General features: G+C 35.0%; 1 protein-coding gene across 1 annotated transcript in view; it reads left to right on the forward strand.

Annotated features, from left to right (window-relative positions):
- The window catches only part of ANTXR2 (ANTXR cell adhesion molecule 2), a 167,138-nt gene that overhangs the window by 88,100 nt on the left and 59,338 nt on the right, over positions 1-19,700 (forward strand). Inside the window, exons 13-16 of the mRNA XM_017876529.1 lie at positions 689-733; positions 1,583-1,675; positions 7,400-7,567; positions 7,873-7,953. Coding sequence (XP_017732018.1) covers positions 689-733; positions 1,583-1,675; positions 7,400-7,567; positions 7,873-7,953 — 387 coding nt within the window. The remainder of the gene's footprint in view (positions 1-688; positions 734-1,582; positions 1,676-7,399; positions 7,568-7,872; positions 7,954-19,700) is intronic.

Genomic DNA, 19,700 nt, shown 5'->3' on the forward strand with positions numbered 1-19,700 from the left:
AAAAAAAAAAAAAAAAAAAAAAAAAAAAAAAAAAAAAAAAAAAAAAAAAAAAAGAATTAACTATAAAAGATTTCATGAGTAACGCATCACAGGAAAGGAATCTTGGCTAAGAAGTTGATGTGTTACAAGTAGCTTCAAGCAACAGTTTGTATCCTTACAGGCTGTTAGGAGACTCTCAGTTGGCGTCTCATTGTGGTCAGGTGCCAGTTTGGCTGGAGTCATCTGGAAGCTCGGTGTGCCTGGGTGTCCAAGATGGACTTTTCTCTTATATGTCCCATATCTCCTCTCGAATGGCTGAAATAGCTGGGGATCAGCTGGTGTCTCCCTGTCACCACCCAGCCTAGATTAGTTTGGGTTTCCTCACAGCTTGATGGTCTTGGGTTCGATTTCTGACCTGACAGCAGTGTTCCTCAACAGTGAGTGTTCCATGGATGTCAGGGAAACTTAAGTTGTTTTGACCTGGCCTCAGAAGTCACATAATACTTTTTCTACCTTTTTCTGTTGGCCGAAAGCTAGTTATAGGCAATCCAAGATTCAAAGAGAGGGGCATAAATATTGGGGTGGCAAGGTTCATTGGGGGACTTCTTTGCACCTACCACAGTATTTTATGAATCTGATTGTTTTACACATTTCATTTACTATTTCCCCCCATGCCATAGAAATTTTTATATTTGATTTTTTTTGACAGGTTATCAAGGATCCTCCACCACCACCACCCCCTGCACCAAAAGAGGTAAGTGAGTGCCTAAAAAACTGATATGGCTGTTTGTTTTTTCCCATATGCAGATACGTTATCCAAATTCAATTAATTTTGTCTGTTAGATAACTATGATACCTATGTACTGACTTTTTAATTTATAAAATCAGTGGTTATTTTCATCCTCTTATGATTTATTTCATATGCTAGAGGAATGGGACCTTCATACATTGCTAGATATAAACTGACCATTGGAATCAATAGTACATAAAGATTTAATATACTTTTTATACTACTATATCAATAGTTCTGATGTCACTTAGGTTATTTACAAAAAAGATCCAAGCTGACAGTTGAAAGATCCTATTACTTTCTTCAAAATTCTTGGTGCTTTTATATTATTCTGTTAGCCAGAATCATGTTAGGAACATGAAATAAGGAATGTGCTGGTGTTGAATATTTTCAAAAATTCTCAACTGCCTATCTTTTCAGTTTAAATTTCATAGCGTCCAAACCTACACATACATTGATGCTTTAATGACTGTTAAAATGCTGTCCTAATTTTAATATTTTATCTTTCTAAATATGAAGTGGTGAAAGATTTGAAATACCAAATGATTCCCATAGTTAAAGAGCAACTTCTAGTTACCTAGGGATGATGTAAGAGAGATTCTTAACATTTGAGGAGGGAAAGGAGTTCTCATATCCTGTAGAACTCCACTCAAAATTTATGCATGTAAGTGTAAATACATCCACATGTTCTATATATAGTTTTTTTCCATAGTAATGGAATAATTCAGAAAAATATTTAAATATGAGCCAGTTCTGACTAAACAGTATTTTAAGAAATTAATTAAAAACTATTTATAAAACATATTTCCACAGGAGGAAGAAGAACCTTTGCCTACTAAGAAGTGGCCAACTGTGGATGCCTCCTATTATGGTGGTCGAGGGGTTGGAGGAATTAAAAGAATGGAGGTTGGTATCTTAAAAAAAATAGAAGCTGCTAATCTGGGGTATGTATTCCTAGGACTATTAAGCAATGGAAACTGTACTTTTCACAATTCAATATTATAATATCATCTGTTTGTGCTTAACACTGGGTCTTTTCTGGATACATTTTTTTTCTATGGAATCATCCTAGCCACTGCAAAACTGGCCTAGAAGAACTGGCTTCCTTAGTCAAAGGATTGCATTGATAAGACCTCTGAATTCTAAGGGACAAAACAAAACTAGGGTTTTTCTTATTTTGGAAAAAATTACGTCATAGAATGTCAACTTTGAAGAAGCCAGCCACTTCAAGTTGCAACAATGTTCTTCTTTGTAAAGATCCAATAGTAATCTACTATTTGAGAAGAAAATGTTAAAATATTCAATAGCATGGATCTGACCTTACCACAAATACAGAGAAAGCACATTTAATACTTTGTCAGTTGCCACTTATGAACTATTGTAATTGATATTATATATCATTTATAGAATGCATTGAACTTTCGGACTAGCCCAAAGTGTTGATTAACATTGAACTTTAATATTATACCTTAAAAATCAAATAAGGTTTTCTTATCACCATGAACTATTTTTTCAAAGTGATATATTATTTAGTAATAAGCAATTATTAACAGCACTGAGCTCTTAACAGCAGTATAAACAGGCCTGCATCCCATCCCAAGGAGCAATTCAAGGAATTTTTTTCATGAACACATTGACTTTATTATAAAATCCTGGCATTCCTTCCTTATTAGTTATAATTTTCCTTTCCGATTAGAATGTGTTTTATGCATTTTACCATTGTTGCACATGTTTCTTATTGTCATATCTGCTTTGCGCCAGCAAAACTTGATAACCTAATGAACAACCCCACAATTAATGCAGTTTTCTCCTTTTATACACTACAATAAAATTCAGATTCCCGAGGCAAGTTTCCCTTTTCAGAATAAATTTTGCTCTTCTTCAGAAAAAAGCCCAGACATACTGAACATGGTTGCCATTCCCAAAGTGTTTATATAGGTCATCTGACAGTGATTCTTACTTTTCTGGACCACATTAGATCTTGAAACAATGGACATTTTCCCTGAGAGCCTGCCCTTTATTGTTGAAATATGCTCTGAGACAGATACCTCATTGCCAATTATCCATGGTTAAAGGCAATTGCTAGATTCAGTTAAGTTGGTCTTTGGAGAAGTTATTGCATGTGTTTTTGTGTGCTAGAAACTGAGAATCGCAAACAATATAAGAGAACATGGCTAGGCAAGTTCTTGTTGTTTAACATGGAAGGTTATTTTCCTTTCTTACTTTTGTTGTGTCATTCTAGACGTGGAAGGGTGGGAAGAAAGTATATAGGATGTTCCCATATGTATAAAACATACACTTTTAAATAAAGCTGTTACAATCAAATATCCAAATATGATCTGTAACAACTTATTTTAGTTGATTTCACCTCATTCCAAAATGTGTGTGTAAAAGATCTGTATAACAGGGGAAAAAAAGACTTGATAGGATATACCAAAATGTGAGTAGGTTTCTCTGGATGGAAAATTTTCAATCTATGCTATATATTTACTTATTTTTTAAATGTATTTGAGCATGTAGTAGTTCATATTCAGAATAATAAGCTTAATACCATTTTGAAATTCACTCATGTAAAATACTGCATGATAATAAAGTAAGGATATTAGTATGTGAGCCTTAATTGAATAAATACTATTCTTGCTTTAAAAAACTAGGAATATGTCAGATTTTTGTTAGTTCAATATTCCAGTGTTCCAAAGATTGAGGTCTCTTTCTAAAGGAAAGGAAATGTGTGAGTGAGATCCTGAGTGGGTCCTGAGTTAAAAGGAACATTATTGGTTTATATTTATGACAGCCAAGAGCACACACACATCCCTAACTAAGCGATAGTTCAAGTTTCAAGAGTTATTAACTCTTAATATGTGAAATTATGTTGCCCACCCATCCTTTTCAGTTGAACAAAGTCTGTGACCAGAAACCTCAGCCAACTTGTAATAAATCTGGGTCCATTTTAGTTTTGGATAATTCTGACTACCTTGCATGAAGTATTCCATCAATAAGATGGAAATAAGAATGAGAATGAAGAAAAAAATGGAAAAGCAAGTGTGGATGTTACAAAGGGGAAACACAATACAGGTTGAGAGTCCCTTACCTGAAATGACTGGAGCTAAAAGTGTTTTAGATTTTGGATTTTTTTCAGATTTCAGGATATTTGCACATACTTAATGTGATATCTCGGGGAGGGGACCCAAGTTTAAACATGCAAGTTATTTTTGTTTGATATATACCTTATACACATAAGAGGAATATGTTTGACATACTCCTTATATACACATAAGAAGAATATGTGTATAAGGTGTATGTCAAACATAAATGAATTTAAAATATGCAATAAATACACAAACATAATGCACAAGCATAAATGCGTGTTATGCTTATATATTTTGTAAACAAAATATACAAACATAAATTAATTTTAAAATAGCACAATGTTTTAAAACAATTTTGTGCGTGAAACAAAGTGTTGACTGTGACCCAACAGATGAGGTCAGGTGTGGAGTTTTCCTCTTATGCTGCTAAGTGGCACTCCGAGGGTTTCAGGTTTTAGAGCATTTTGAATTTTAGATTTTTGAACTATACGCAACCTGTGTATAAAAATACACAATAACAATTGAACTGAGAATTAAGCATCATCAAACATTTTCAAACATGAATTTATTTAAATGTGGAGAGGGAAAACAGAAAACCACAATGTTTCATTTATCTGCTTATTTGTTAAGAAATCTGGAGTGGATGATGGGGAGTTCTCATTATGTTGCTCTGGCTGGTCTTGAACCCCTGAGCTCAAGCGATTCTCTCGATTCTCTCATGTAGCTGGGGCTACAGGCAGGTGTCGCCGTGCAAACAAAATTTGTTTTAAGAGCATGCTCATTCAAACCTGGAAGGTACTTCTCTCTCTCTCTCTCTTTTTTTTTTTTTTTTTTTAAAAAAAAGCTCTTAAACTAGGAAAAGTAAAGGAATTATAGAAATTATGAGCACATGTGAATTACAGAACACATTTTTATAGCTAAGGTTATTTTAAGCCAGTATAGGGATTTTTACCTAGAATATTTTTTCTTCCTTCTTCTTTAAATTAAATATTTAAACACTATGGTAATGGGAATTTTTAGAAAGCTGGAACTGAGATGATATTAATAACAGCTGTTAGCACAACTGATCCACAATACCTAATGACTTCAAATGTGTGTTTCTGCCAATTCAGTGTGAAACTGTTTTTGTTTCTTTTCTCGATTCTGAAATTGCTCCTCAATGATATAACCTCCTAGTCATCCAAATATGCTCTGGAAATTATGGAATTTTATTGCTTATAATGAAAGCCAAGTGGAGTTGGAAGAATTTAGCTATCAAGCTTACACTTATTTTTTTTTCCATAATAAAGCCCGATATATTAATTCTGCCAAGGCTTCCTTTAGCAGTCTATTCTTGTTATTCTTTTGTCCTTTTTAACTGTCTCAATGTGGTCAAACTAAAATATTAAAATTTATGCATACATACACATATACATATATATGTTTATTTAATTGCTTTTAAGAGTTTGAAAACTCAAATAATTTCTGGTTTCAGACTTCGAGTAAGTGAGAATTGTTTGTGGTGGTAATGATGTTAATGATGATTAAATAGCTCCTTCATGAACTAAAACTAATGAATTTATTTAATGAATCTTCTTTAGACCTCAGCAACTACATTTCTCAAGTACAGTCATTTGATAGTCTAGTACCTAGAAATGCCACGTTGGGTCAGAACTCTAGTTTAACTAGCTTCATATTTTTTTTTTTTTTAATCTGAGAATAGTGCCAGTGAAACTAATAGTGCCAGAAAGAAGAATATGATTATCATGACCTTTGCAATATCAACTGTGAAACATAGGCGAGGGAGCTGTCTATGCTAAAGCCTATCATTTCTGAACAGATCTAAAGTGTATCTACCTCTCTTTCTACCCTGAATGACTTCTCTAAGTTAGGACATTTGTGTCTTTACTTAATTGTGTATCTTCTTTTTTTCCTTAAAATTGAGCCTGTCCAACTACAAGGGTATGTGTCCTGATTTTAGAGTTTTTAATACAATTTAGCTGTATCTAAAGATTTTATAAGTGTTAGTTTATCTAGGTGATGACACTGTGTTTGGAAAGAGAAGGTCATTTCTCCGGAAAGAAAGCCAACTATCTAGCTCTAAAGGTTTAATGGTGTTTAAAACAATTTTAACAACCTCATAAAAAACATTCTAGTATCATTGATCACACTGAAAGATATAGATACATTTTAATGACTCAACAGGGCCCACTTGAAATTGAAAGCCCATTCTAAAATTGTAGTAAAAAAAGGTAAAAACACCTAAGTAAGCCTTATCAAAAAGACTGAATAGTTCTTTCCGTGGATAGTAATCTTCTCTATCCCTGCCCACTAATTCAGATCATTAAAATGCTTTAGGAAGTCTTAGGATTTTTTTTCTTTTTAGAAATCACTTAACTCTGGTGTGTCATAGTGTGCCCTGGGTAGGTCTTAGTATAGGTTTTCAGAGCTTCATTTCTCTGACCTTGCCCATCTTTGGTGATGTCCTTGGTTTTTGTAGGACTTTCCACTACTCCTGGTTGGACAAGCTCTTCTCCAGGGACTGCATCCTATTTACATACCCAGTTTGATTCAAATTTAGCTCTTAATTTCTCCCTATTGAAAAGTAAAGCAATCATTTGATCGTATGGTTTTTCAATGTCAAGATTTTTCAGAGGAGGAAATTTGCTATAATTTGTGGAATTCTCTACTGTTCCTGAACTTTTCTTTTCAAAGCAGTCTTTTCAGATTTGTCCTTCTCAATGAAAAAATCATATGCCACATAACCATACTCGGATGAGCTTGGGAACTAAAGGCTGAATACTACATTACAAAATAGAACTAAAAGTAAAGAAAACTCATATATAATTATTTTACTTTCAAAACTAAATGTTCAGATCATACTTTTGCCTTAAACAAATGTGATGAAAATTTGGCAGAAGCAACTCTTTTGTATAAAATAAATTTGTAAAATTCAAACCCATTTGAAACTTATTAACCCATTTCAATTCATGTTCAAATCCCTGCCCCGTCACTTACTAGCTGTTTGGCTTTGGGCACATCACTTAACCTCCTTGTGCCTCATCTGGAAAGAATAAAATGTAGTCTCTATTCACTGCATTTTTGTATGGATTAAATGCAGACTGACACATAGTAATCACTCAGTAAATGCTAACTATCATCATTTTCATGTATTTCTTCCAGTGTCATCACTACATATGGGTATGTGTTTAGCTAGCAGGGGAGAAAAACCAAATTAGAGAACAGGATTACACACTGTCATGCATTTCATATGTAAACCACAAATGGACTCTTTATTTAAAACTATGGAAAATGGTTGCTTCAAATTTAGTTGGCTTCAGATTTTACAAAGGGTCTTTTGTCTTTTGAATCTTAGTATTAAATACAGTAAGGAGTGGTGAGAAACCTATTCAGCCTCAGAAAAGGGGAAATTAGGAATTAGGATACCTGCTCATCTTCTTTTTTACTCTGAGATGTGAACTAAAGGACCATAGGCTCAATAAGAACCTGTTCCTCTAGGATACTTTATGTCTTATAACAGTACTCTCCTTTTGTTTTGTAGGTTCGTTGGGGTGATAAAGGATCTACTGAGGAAGGTGCAAGGCTAGAGAAAGCCAAAAATGCTGTGGTGAAGATTCCTGAAGAAACAGAGGAACCCATCAGGCCTAGACCACCGCGACCCAAACCCACACACCAGCCTCCTCAGACAAAATGGTACACGCCAATTAAGGTACGTGTCCAAATTTTGTGTAATTTAACTCAAAACTTCTGGAGACATTGAAACGTTTTTAGTACCACGTCTCGCCAACTACTTGAAAGAGGGTAGATCAAATTGCAGACATTCATTGTACACTCTTAGCAGCTGAATACTTTCTTGGCAATAAGAACCTCCAGGTTTTTATTACTTACTAGTTTACCTTATGAAAGAAATGAGGGTAAAGAAGATTTTATTTTCGTCGTTTTACATCTTCATGTATTCAGTACATAGAGATTGAGTACAGTCTCTGGGAATTCACAAGTCTCATTTTCCCTCAGGGTCGTCTTGATGCTCTCTGGGCTTTGCTGAGGCGGCAGTATGACCGGGTTTCTTTGATGCGACCTCAGGAAGGAGATGAGGTTTGTATATGGGAATGTATTGAGAAAGAGCTAACTGCTTGGGTCAGTATAATGAAGGCAGGGAAATAGTAATAAAAAATGATTTTAAAGCCCTATTGAACTTGAGGAAGGAAATCCTGTCAAGTGTAGATTTCTATTACATAGAGTTTTCTATAAAGTACCTGTTGTTAGAATGCATCTTCAAACTACATTTTTATACCATTCCTTTTTCAAGTAATTCTTTACAATACTGGTCATTTGTACACATACTTTAATAAGCACAATCATTGCATCAGCCCTTGACTTTGAAGACATAATGTTCCAACAGACTGGAATTTAGTAGCTGAAGTCCTTCTCTAGCATTTAGTAGCATTTAGTAGCAATAAGGTCTAGGGCAAAGGCCTCAGAATCTGTTTTATAGGTATAAGTATGTTCCCTGCCTTCAACAGTTGATGTAATCGAATTTCTTGACTATTATGTAAAAGTGGCTTTAAAGTTATAAAGCATTATAAAAATCTGTGATAGTGATAAACATACACACACATACACACATATGTATATGTATATATTTTTCCCCATCAGGGAAGTCTGTCTGAAGCTATATTTTTGTTTGGAAATGTGGCTACAATTCCTCTAGTTCTGTAATTTCTGTAATATACTAGTACTATTTTCCACTGTATTGATGTAACAAAAATTGATTAAAACCTTTTCATGTGTAACAATGGATAGGTTTTGTTCAGAGACAGTACAGTTCATAACAGTAGTGATGCAGGGCAGGTGAGCCCCAAAATTGAAGCTCAGCCTGGGAGAGTTCTTAACTTCACCTAAGAAGGAATCTGATGCAGGGCAAGAGGGTTCCCAAATTGGAGCTTAGCCCCGGAAGTTTCCTGGCTTCATCCAGAAAAGAATTCAAGGATGAGCCAGAGGTGTTGGCAACTTTTGTTGAAGCGACAGTGCATAGCAGCAGCGGAGGTACTACTCCTTGCAGAGCAGGGCTACCCTATAGGCAGTGTGCCCAGAGGAGCAGCTCAGAAGCAGTTCTGTAGTCACATTGATATCCACTTTTAATTATATGATAATTAAGGGGTGGATCATGCAGACATTTCTAGAAAAGGTGTGACAACTTCTGGGTCATTGGGTCGTTGTCATGGAAAGTGGTGGTAACTTCTGGGTGTTGCCATGGCAATGGCAAACTGACATGGCACCCTTGTCAGTGTGTCTTATGGGAAAGTGTTTTCGCCCTGTCCCTGTTTTAGTTAATCATCAGTTAGGTCTGGTGTCCAAGCCTCACCTCCAGAATCCAGTGCTGCCTCCTACCTCAGTAGAATTGTTTCATTGTGTGTCAACATGATCATTCCTCTGTTTTAACAAGGGAATAAACTTCATGAGCTTCAGCTTGAGAGGATTTTTTAAAAATCCAATTTGAGAAAATTTATTCCTGGAATTTTCCCAACAGATCATCCTTTACTGTTTGCTAAGACTGTAAGTAGAGAGAACTAGTTGGTTTATAAAGCATCCTCTTTCATTATCCAATCACAGTGGTTCTTCATAAAAAGTTTTCGCATAATGACATTTGTATCTTTTAAAATTCATCTGTGATCCAGAGTTCTGTTCTGGAACAACATGTACTAACTCTTCTTCCTCTTCTACATGCTACACTTTAACTTCACGTATTTTAAAATTGTTTTCTTGCATCATCTTAGTTTTTATTCCCCAGGTTAGACACTAGTTTATTTTTCAATAATTTTCACCTTATTAAGTGCTGGGTATTGAGCTAACATTGAATGTATACTAGCCAACAAAAACAGACAGTGGTCTCAGCTCTCTTGCTAATACTTTATATTTTCTTTTAACTGTCATGATTGCAACTTAGTTTATAGTCTTTCATTATTCCCATTAATTTTGATTCAATTCAATAATTTTTGGATTATAAATATGTACAAGCAATGACATCAGGTGGTATCGAAGAGTAGAAACAAACAGCAGCCTCTGCCCTTAAGAAACCTAAACTTTGTTTGGGAAACAAGACATGTGCAAAAATAAGATTTATTCTGGAATGTGTTCTGGGTACTCTTGAGTGAATAGAAAAATAAAAACTAGCTCTCCCTAAGGAGAGATTAGGGAAAGCTTCTTCAAAAATATAGGTGCTCTGCCTTTGAATATAGATAGGAAATAGCTAGAATGAACATTTCCTTAGATGTGGCATCATGAGCAAAGTCACTGAGGCAGTGATTCGTGGTTTGCTAGATAATCTGGGATTCAGAAGTGAAAACCAGAAGGTTCACTGGGAATAGAAAAGAAGAAATATGTGAGTTTCGATAAATTGGTATGTTTAGTTTTTAAAATGATGCATTATAGTCATTCATTCAACAAATATTTACGTAGTGCCTAACATATATCAGGTACTCTGTTAGATACCAAATGGATTTAACATTCTTCTTAAATTATAATGCTGTAATGTTTCAAATGTTGCTCCAGCAGGTTCAGTTATTTATTTTTTCATGTTTGAAGAATAATGCTTCCCTTTCCATTATTTTGACCAAGATTTTCTTCCTTTTTCTTTTCTTTTCTTTTTTCAATCGATATGGTCACACTTTTGTCTAAGATAAGTCCAAAGCCTTTTTTCTAACTCTTGAGGTCATATTATTTCAAAATTCAGGATTTTTCTGATTTTAGGAATATGATATAGTCTATGTATCAAATATTATGTAAAGCATCATTTCCTAATCATATTATTCAGACATTTTGCTATTATATTTTAATATATATGAATTATAAAATTCATTGCTTCCAGATGAATTTTGGTGACAAAAGTAGGATAAAACTTTCAGCTTTGAAAGATTCTGAACCTCAGAGGTTCAGAATACAGTTGACGTTTATTATGTGAGGTTAACTAAAACCCCACTTTTTCTACTCTACATCTATGCTATTTATGCCTTTTGAAAATTTGTTTTACTTAAGTGCAGGACTTCAGGCTTAGTAAACATCAGTTGTTGATTCAATTAATTGATTTGTTTTTTTATCAGATACATATTATGATTCTATGTGTGCCTGATGCAGTCTGAGTTAATCTTTTATCGTCATACCTATTCTTTTTAGCTTTAGTGCTTCTGATGTTTTCTTACCTGCAAATTTTTATTTCAAGCCAATGTTGAAACCTCAGTGTGGCATCCCATGAGAGCCCTTCCTCACAGATGGATGCTGCACAGTTAAGTGACATTACTATGTTAAAGCTAGGAACCTACCCAACAGTACAAATTCAGTTTACTACATGATTTACAAGGATATTTAATAAATTTTGTTAAATTCCTTGCTGAATTTAAGGTATAAGTATATCTGTCTATTCACCCATCCAACCAAACCCAACCACACATTCTTCACTCAAGAAAATCAGGTAAGCTTGGCATGATTTGCTGTTTTGCCTTTATGTTTCTTGCTAGTTTTTCTTTATAATATTTATTATTTTGTTTTAGACTGAGGTTTTATGTCAAGTCTGTAGTTATCAGCATACGACCTTTACCTTTTAGACAACTTGAGAAATCTTCGCCCCTCCCCAACATTTTTATTCCCCAGCTTTCCATTTTCAACGTTTCACAAAAAATTATTAAGCATATCTGAATGTGTCCAGGTGTGGTGGCTCACACCTGTAATCCCAGCACTTTGGGAGGCCAAGACAGGTGAATCACTTGAGGCCAGGAGTTGGAGACTAGCCTGGCCAACATGGTGAAACCTTGTCTCTACCAAAATATATAAAAATTAGCCAGGCGTGGTGGGGCACACCTGTAGTCCCAGCTACTCAGGAGGCTGAGGTAGAAGAATCACTTGAACCCAGGAGGTGAAGGTTGCAATAGTGAGCTGAGATCGCACCATTGCACTCCAGCCTGGGCAACAGAGGGACACCCTGTCTCAAAAAAAAAAAAAAAAAAAAAATCTGAATTTATGTCAACTCCACATCATCAACCAGGTCTTCTTTATTTCATAAAATTGACTCCCATTTAAATTCCCTATCCCACACACATATAAACCTTAACCTACATCTTTCCAGAGATTAGATCATAAAAATACACAGCAAGAATTATTCCACTACTTTAGTGAAATAGCTTTCTGTACATTATTAGGATAATTGAAGGGCCCAATATTTTTTAAGTTTACAGTATGTATTAAGAAACCATACTGTTTTGATTTCACTGTCTCTAAAATGCTATCATACCTCCCTTCCTCCCCACCTCCCTTCTTTCCTTCCTTCCTTCCTTCCTTCTTTTTTCTCTGTTTCTTCTTAAATACATTTATTTCCACTATGCTTTCACTTTGTTTTGACAATTTCTTATACTAGTTTATACATTTTTATATGTTAATTTTCCGCTGGCTTCTTGTGAACAAATGAAGCCTTCAGTTGCCCTATTCTTATAATCACCAGCACAGTAAATATCTTTATTGACAAAGGCAACTGTTTGACTCTGTGATACTTATGCCAAAAAGAATCTGCAGCAATCATAGGGCACTTAATCATGGTAAATATTTCAGTGAATTTTAAGTCTCTAAAATAATGCAAACATAAAAATATTATCCAAAAGGTAATATTTAATTATTTGTTTAAATAAAATTATATTTGCATGGGGCAGTGATGTAATCTGTATTGAGACTCTAATATCCTACAAATTATATTTCTATTTTGTAGAAAGAGCACATAGTATTTCTTAAATTTCAGTTCTTTTTTGCTTTAGAGTATCTTTCATTTGGGAACTTACAGTAATTTACCTATTCAGAAAATAATGACCCAGAGGCAGGAAGAATATCAGGAATTCAGAGTATATTTGGCACAGCTAATTTTGATGCATGACATTAAAATAGGATGATCTGCTTTGGTAATGCTTTATGCATGAGAAGACATCTATAGCTCACCATTACCTTCTACTTACTGTGGTTAGTTGGTAAAAAATTAAAGTTACTAAACCTTATGGTTTTTACCAATTTAGTTTATATAGATGTGGTTTATCTCATGGAATTACAGGGACTAAAGAAAATTAAAATTTAGGGAACTACAATGCCCAAGTGGTAGTATCCTCTACTTCTCTGGCTGTTCTTTGAATAACTGCCTATCCATCTACATTTATATTTGCTTGAAGAAAGGAGAAAATGAATTGACCTCAGAGTAGTGTGTGTATGTGTGTGTGGCTGTGTCTGTCTAAGTCCTAGCATAATCGTTCATTGAATGAGAAAAATTAGTCCTGGAGTTCTTTTGTTAGCTTTAAATAATCACACACACCTACGATTGGGCTCTAAACAAGGGTGAAATCCTATTATTTGCAAACTTATATCCCTAATGTCAATCACAATCTGATTAAATGAAAAACATTGAGCTTAGACCAATTCATGAAAGATTTTATATTTTAAGAGATGTCCATTGCCCTTTGAAAATGTATATCACTTTTATATCAACAAATCTATCTTCTCAACAAATTATCTGATATTAGGAATATTAGGAAATTTGTAAATAACATTGTATCAGCTTGGATTAGATACACTGATTCCTTCTAAAAGAATTGTCTCTGCATAGCAAAAAGTTCACTGGAACAAATGTTATTGTCTGTTAAAGTCAATTCTTTTAAAAATAAACTTTCTTACCAACATATAAATTGGTGAATATATTTTGCAAATAATTTTATTTTCCTGTGTTTTCTGTGCTCATAATGGTTTGTGTGTGTATATATGCATAATATTTACTTTTGATTATGCTTCTTATGAAGTATTTGTACCGGTATACAAGTTCCATGTATGTGATTATAAAGGAATTTGTACACTTTAGAAATCAGGAAGACTAAACAATTTTTTAAGTTAGAAATGAATGTAGCTTGATGTGTATTGTCAAGAAGTAAATGAGAATCCTTTCTCATATCTGATTTTTAAAGGAAGTAAAGTGACTAAAAAAAGGCAAAACAAACTTCATGCCACTTGAGAGACAATAAAACAGTGGTTTTCAGGTTGTGGCTAATGGTTCTAAGTAACACTACCTCTGCCTAGTCAACAGCATGTTTTCTACCTAGGAAAACAATCTTGTCATTTATTTATAATTGTTTACTGCAGATTCTGCCTCTTGAGACTCAGGTTTAGTTGTATAAACAAATCAGCGTTCCTAGAATTCAACCCAGAATCACGCACATTTACTATGTAAGCCCCGTCACGGTGAATTTCTAGCCAAATGCGCCCCTTTTATGGCTGGGAGGTCGCACCGGGCTAGTTTGCGGAAGAATTCACTGCTGAATTGAAGTCCTTGATCAAGTAATTGAAGTTCAGGCATAAAGTATCAAAGCGGGCGAGCAGTCTCCCGCTCGGGCCCTCTCTCGCGCTCTCTTCCGCGCGTCAGCTCCCGCTGAGGTGGCGGGGTCCGTGGGCCGCACGCCGGGCCCGGGCTTTGATTGCGGCGGGAAGTCCTCCGAGTCATGAATGTTTCAGCGCGGCGCGCGAGGTGAGGGCCGCGCGTCCAGGTGTAAGCTAGCAGGTTGTCGCTGACATCTGTTTGCAGCGGCGGCAGCGGCGGCAGCGGCCTCCCCAGCCCGCAGCGAGCAGCCGGACTGTCAGCGGAGGTAGTTGAGAGCGGCAGAACGGTTTTGGTCTCACTCTCGCTGCCTGGAGGCCTGAAACACCAAAGGTAGGAATGGGGGTGGACACAGCTGCGCTCCTAAACTTGCCTTAGGCACAAATAAGAGATCTAATATAGTTTGACTCCGTTGCGGTGGGGAGACGAGGACAGAAAACCACTTCAGAGACAACTTAACGCTGCAACATCTGCCGCCAAGTTTCCAGGGAGTGACAGGGGACAGCAGGTACAGATCGAAGTCTCCACATAAACAACCTGCATTAAGCCGTGGACTCTTTTGAAGGGCCTCCATCAAACATGCCGGAGTCCGCAGCAGGAGTTTGTTTGGTTTTCAAAGCAGTGTTTTGTTTTTCGCAGTAACAAGGTAATTTATAAATGATGCATTACCATGCGTTCTCCTTTTTGATTTGAAAAGAGAGAGTTAGAGAAGCAGAAAGGCAAAGAAAGAAGAAAGCGCAGCGCTAGTTTTGGAGTAGTTCCACAAACCAATTAAATCTCCAAGGAGCTTCTTGGCTGTAATCGAGGTTATGTTAACCTTCAGAAGGCAGTCCCTCCTTCACCAGCAAGCAGACATAAAAGTGTGTATACAGCAGTTGAAGAATCCTAGTAACACTCGTCAAGTACATCCACCATTTGTTTTTAAACTTGTAAGGTTTCTTTTTACACGGAGATGAAATTGAATTAGACTTTTTGCAGATGGATGTAATTTTTTAGTAAAACAAAATTTACAAAATTATATTGACTTTAATTGATTCCTGTTCATAAAGACTTCTTTCCTATAGTTGCATATAAAAAAATAAAATGTTAAGTCAGAAGTAAGCAAACATTTTCTTTTTGGGCGATTCTCCTCCTCTACTACCTACATTCAGCCAGATACCAAATGTTCGAGAATTTGTTGACTTTTCAATGGAAATACTACAAAAACTCCTTAATTTTGCACACGTAAATATGGCATAATGGAATTAGTTAAAATATTAGCCTGATACGAAAGAGATGCTGGGAATGGTAAGACAATAAAGATTCTATAGTAACGTAAACTATTATCATTTGTATAATTTAGGCTCCCTTTCTTGAGAAAAAGGAGAGCTGCTGACTCAAAAGTATCCTTTGGAGAGGGAAGTAGCCAGGGAGCAATGGCCTCAGGGCAGATGGTAGTATGTGGCAAAGTTTTTATGTCTTGTTGAAATAAGCAGCATAAATATTTTTCAGTATATTGAGAGGACTTTTGTCAGTTATGCAGATAATTTCATTTTTTTGAAGTGATTGATGGCGGTTGCTTTCTCAAGAATATTCAGTCTGTCAGAACACTGTCTCAATCCTCCAATTTTTTAAGTCTACAGCAAAACCCACAAAAATATCAGAGAAGATAGGTTGCACAGGTCACTTAAAAGGAACCAGAGAAGGCTGATAACCTCAAAGGCAAAGGCTTTGGGTTCTACCTCTTGTTTACATCTCTACTTAGACTTATGTTCATGCCTTTCAGTTCTGCTTCTGAATTTTCAGGCTCACACTAGCCTTGCCCTTTTTAATGGTAGCTTCTTAAGTGATTCCAACCTTCTCAAGGATGGCTCTGTACTCCATTATGTTTACAAATCACCCAGTGCTTAGCACTCTTAAACCACGTCATCTTCAAGTAGAATAAGCATCTGGATAGTAGGGATTCTGCATCATACTGCCATTATGTTCCCATCACAGTTGCGAAGTGTAACCACTAGTGGGTCTTTCAGAGCAGATTGAAACCTTCACTCAATTGATTTGATGCTTCAAATGTCTTCAGTGCTTAGAATTATGCTCCTAATGACTGCATTCTTTAAAAAAAAATCATTAAAATATATTTACATTGATAGCCTGGGCTAGTCAATATTATTACCCCATAGATCATTGTTTTTAAAAAAGGACTACGTTCTTAGATTTAGTTTTTAGTTTCCATCCAAATATTTTGTGCCATATAGCTGAACTTTGTAACAGATTTTAGGGGCTTTAGAAAAAAAAAAAAAAAACCTTTATTGTAGCCTAATTGAGTCAGTCCTATCATACATAAAATGCCCATGTATTTTTATTCACTTCCTTCTACATGTTAAAGTGACAGAGTAGAAAATATAAAATGTTTAAAAAACTCTGAACCTTTTATTTGTGTAAGGTCTGAAATTTGTTATAGTTTTTTTAGGGCAATTCTGATGCAACAAAGCTGGAAAATAATACCACTAGACTTTTCCGTTCTTTATATTATCTTTAATTATTATTATCTTTGGCCTTTACCTTTCAGGGCATCTTTAAAACACCATCATATTCCATTTAAATTAATGGAAGTAATTGACTTAAGTTTTTGCATATTTGAAAGATAATTTTTTACTAGAAAAATCCATCTCATGAACATGCCATTGTTACTACTAACCCACCGACTGTTTTAGGAGTGTGTGCATATAGCATGTTTATAACTATGTCTATATTCTTACAGAACATATTTGCTCACTGTGTATATCATCAACTGTATCAGTGGAAAATAAATTCATGAAATAGAATGCTTGTTGATAACATTTCTTAGTTTCAATAAAATAATCTCTTAATTTGGTATGTAAATTGGCAAAGGTGTTGACTCAGTCTGGTTTCCTGAAAAATGCAGAATATGCAAAATTGAATCATTTAAATTACCCCCAAATTTATTTTTTTTCAAAGAACCTATAAACAGAACTTGGGTACTTCGTTGTCTCCCCTCCCCAATAGGCATTATTAGCTATTTAGTGGAATCATATACATTTTATGTATTAATTTCCAAGTTTGGATAAATATTTATCTTGATTAAAATTCATCAGCAACTTTTTGATAAACAAGAAACAAAAAATGATTAGTGTAAATACCACTTCTCAATGCACTGATTTTAGAAATGTAACTTCTTTCCATCATCATCAGTGAGCTTTGGCACTCTGAAGGAATACTGTTCGCTGCGTGTGGGGCTCACACCTGCAATCCCAGCACTTTGGGAGGCAGAGATGAGAGAATCCCTTGAGTCCAAGAGTTTGAGACCAGCCTGGGCAACATAGGGAGACCCCATCTCTACAAAAATTACAAACAAAATATTAGCCTGACAGAGTGGAACATGCCTGTAGTACCAGCTACTTGGGTGGCTGAGGTGGGAGGATTGCTTGAGCCAGGGATGTCAAGGCTGCAGTAAGCCATGATCACACTATTGCACTCCAGCCTGGGTGACAGAGCAAGATCCTGTCTGAAAAAAAAAGAAGAATATTTTTGAAATGTCTTGGTGGTCCAGGACTAAACACATTATTTTCTGAGGCTCAACATATGGCTATGATGTAGAATACCTTGAAGACATCAATTAACATCATCCAACGGGGAGCAGAAATGTCAACGCAGATACAATTTTAACCTTTTTTCCCCCTGTTTTTTGGTTACTTTGTGTATGGTTTTATATACTTTTTATCACAGAGGCTTAAATATGTATTTAAATAAATTACTATAATTTCTAATAATTTACAAAAATCTACATGATTCTACATGCGTTAAATACTCATTTTTAAATTTAGAGCTCAGAAGACCCAGTCCGAGGGGGAATAAAGTGCATTTTTTTGTAGACAGTTTGTTGCATTATGATGGTGCCTTTATGTCTACCAGAACCTCATTTATAAGTTTAGTTTAAGGAAAGCTTTATAACTCAGTTAAGGAAATTGGCTTGAGTAGGAAGCTTTTATTGCCTCTTTATTCCTAAAAATGTACTTATAAATGCCTTTTAAACTTTGCTAAATATCTTTCATTTTTATTTATAAATAAAACACTAGGATTTGTATAACATAGAAAATAATATATAGTAGTATGCAATAGTAATAATTATATTCTCTAAGTAATTTCTTTAAAAATTTTTCCATATCATTTTTATTTATATTTTCCACTAATTGTACTCTGAATCAAATTCCAACCTCACACATTTAAGAATTTTGAAACTGATATAATTTTGAGGTATAAAATAAATAATAATTTATTTTTCAAACTTTGCAAATAACAAAAAAAAAAAGAGAAGGAAACAGAAAATAAGGATAAATGAAAGAATACCCGTGGACATTTGTTTACCATTTTATTTTTTCTGACTTTGGGTTAACACTTTCTTAATTTCAAATAATTGCAAGATTTTTTTCTCCTTATGCTTTTAAAAAACTTATAAAGTTGGGATAGTTTCTACAAACTCATTGCCATTTCACAATAATTTCATTCTCTGATATACATCATCTCTTTCTCCTTAAAGAGCTCTTTTCACTTGGAAAATGTGGCAGAAAGATACTTCAGGTTCCCATAATGCTTCTTAGTAAGCAGGTTAGTATACGGAAAATAATACACAATATATATATTAAATTTCATAATCATATCCAGTACTAATCATACTTTTGTTTTGAATCATATTAGAGTTTTCTAATTTTTTTTAAATCAAGCACTTTTGTTTCCTAGAACCATTTCCTGACATGAATGATTTCTTAATAGTTAATTATGAATTCACTGTATTTTATTTAAATAGCTTTAAGGCCAAACCTAGTGCAGATTGGTGAGACACACACACACAGATACAAGCACATACGACCATCTCAAATATTAGTTGCCTAAAAGAGTTAGTAAGTCTGTAAAACATTTCAATAAAACATTCAAATAGCATGTTTACATACATAGCATACAGATAAATTTCTGGAGTAGAGGAATTACTCTCCCATTATCTTTCTCTAATTCTTTCATTTCTCTCCCTTGTCTGACTTCCTAACATTGATTGAGACTTCCACTGCTTTGTCCTCATCATTAGAGACATCATTAGACATCATTCTTTTTTTTTTTTTTTTTTTTTTATTATACTTTAAGTTCTAGGGTACATGTGCATAACGTGCAGGTTTGTTACATATGTATACTTGTGCCATGTTGGTGTGCTGCATCCATCAACTCGTCAGCACCCATCAATTCATCATTTATATCATGTATAACTCCCAATGCAATCCCTCCCCCCTCCCCCCTCCCCATGATAGGCCCCAGTGTGTTCTTAGACAATGCGACCTTCCCTCCTGAATTCCACTTGCGTGTCTCTGAGAGCTTATATGAATTTTCCGCTTCGACGCCCTGTTGTCACTACATTGTCTGTGTTTTACGGGACTTAGCCATTTTCCTCATGTATGTTTTTCAG

Source organism: Rhinopithecus bieti, unplaced genomic scaffold (assembly GCF_001698545.2).
Source record: "Rhinopithecus bieti isolate Rb0 unplaced genomic scaffold, ASM169854v2 scaffold_8675, whole genome shotgun sequence".
NCBI lineage: Eukaryota > Metazoa > Chordata > Mammalia > Primates > Cercopithecidae > Rhinopithecus > Rhinopithecus bieti.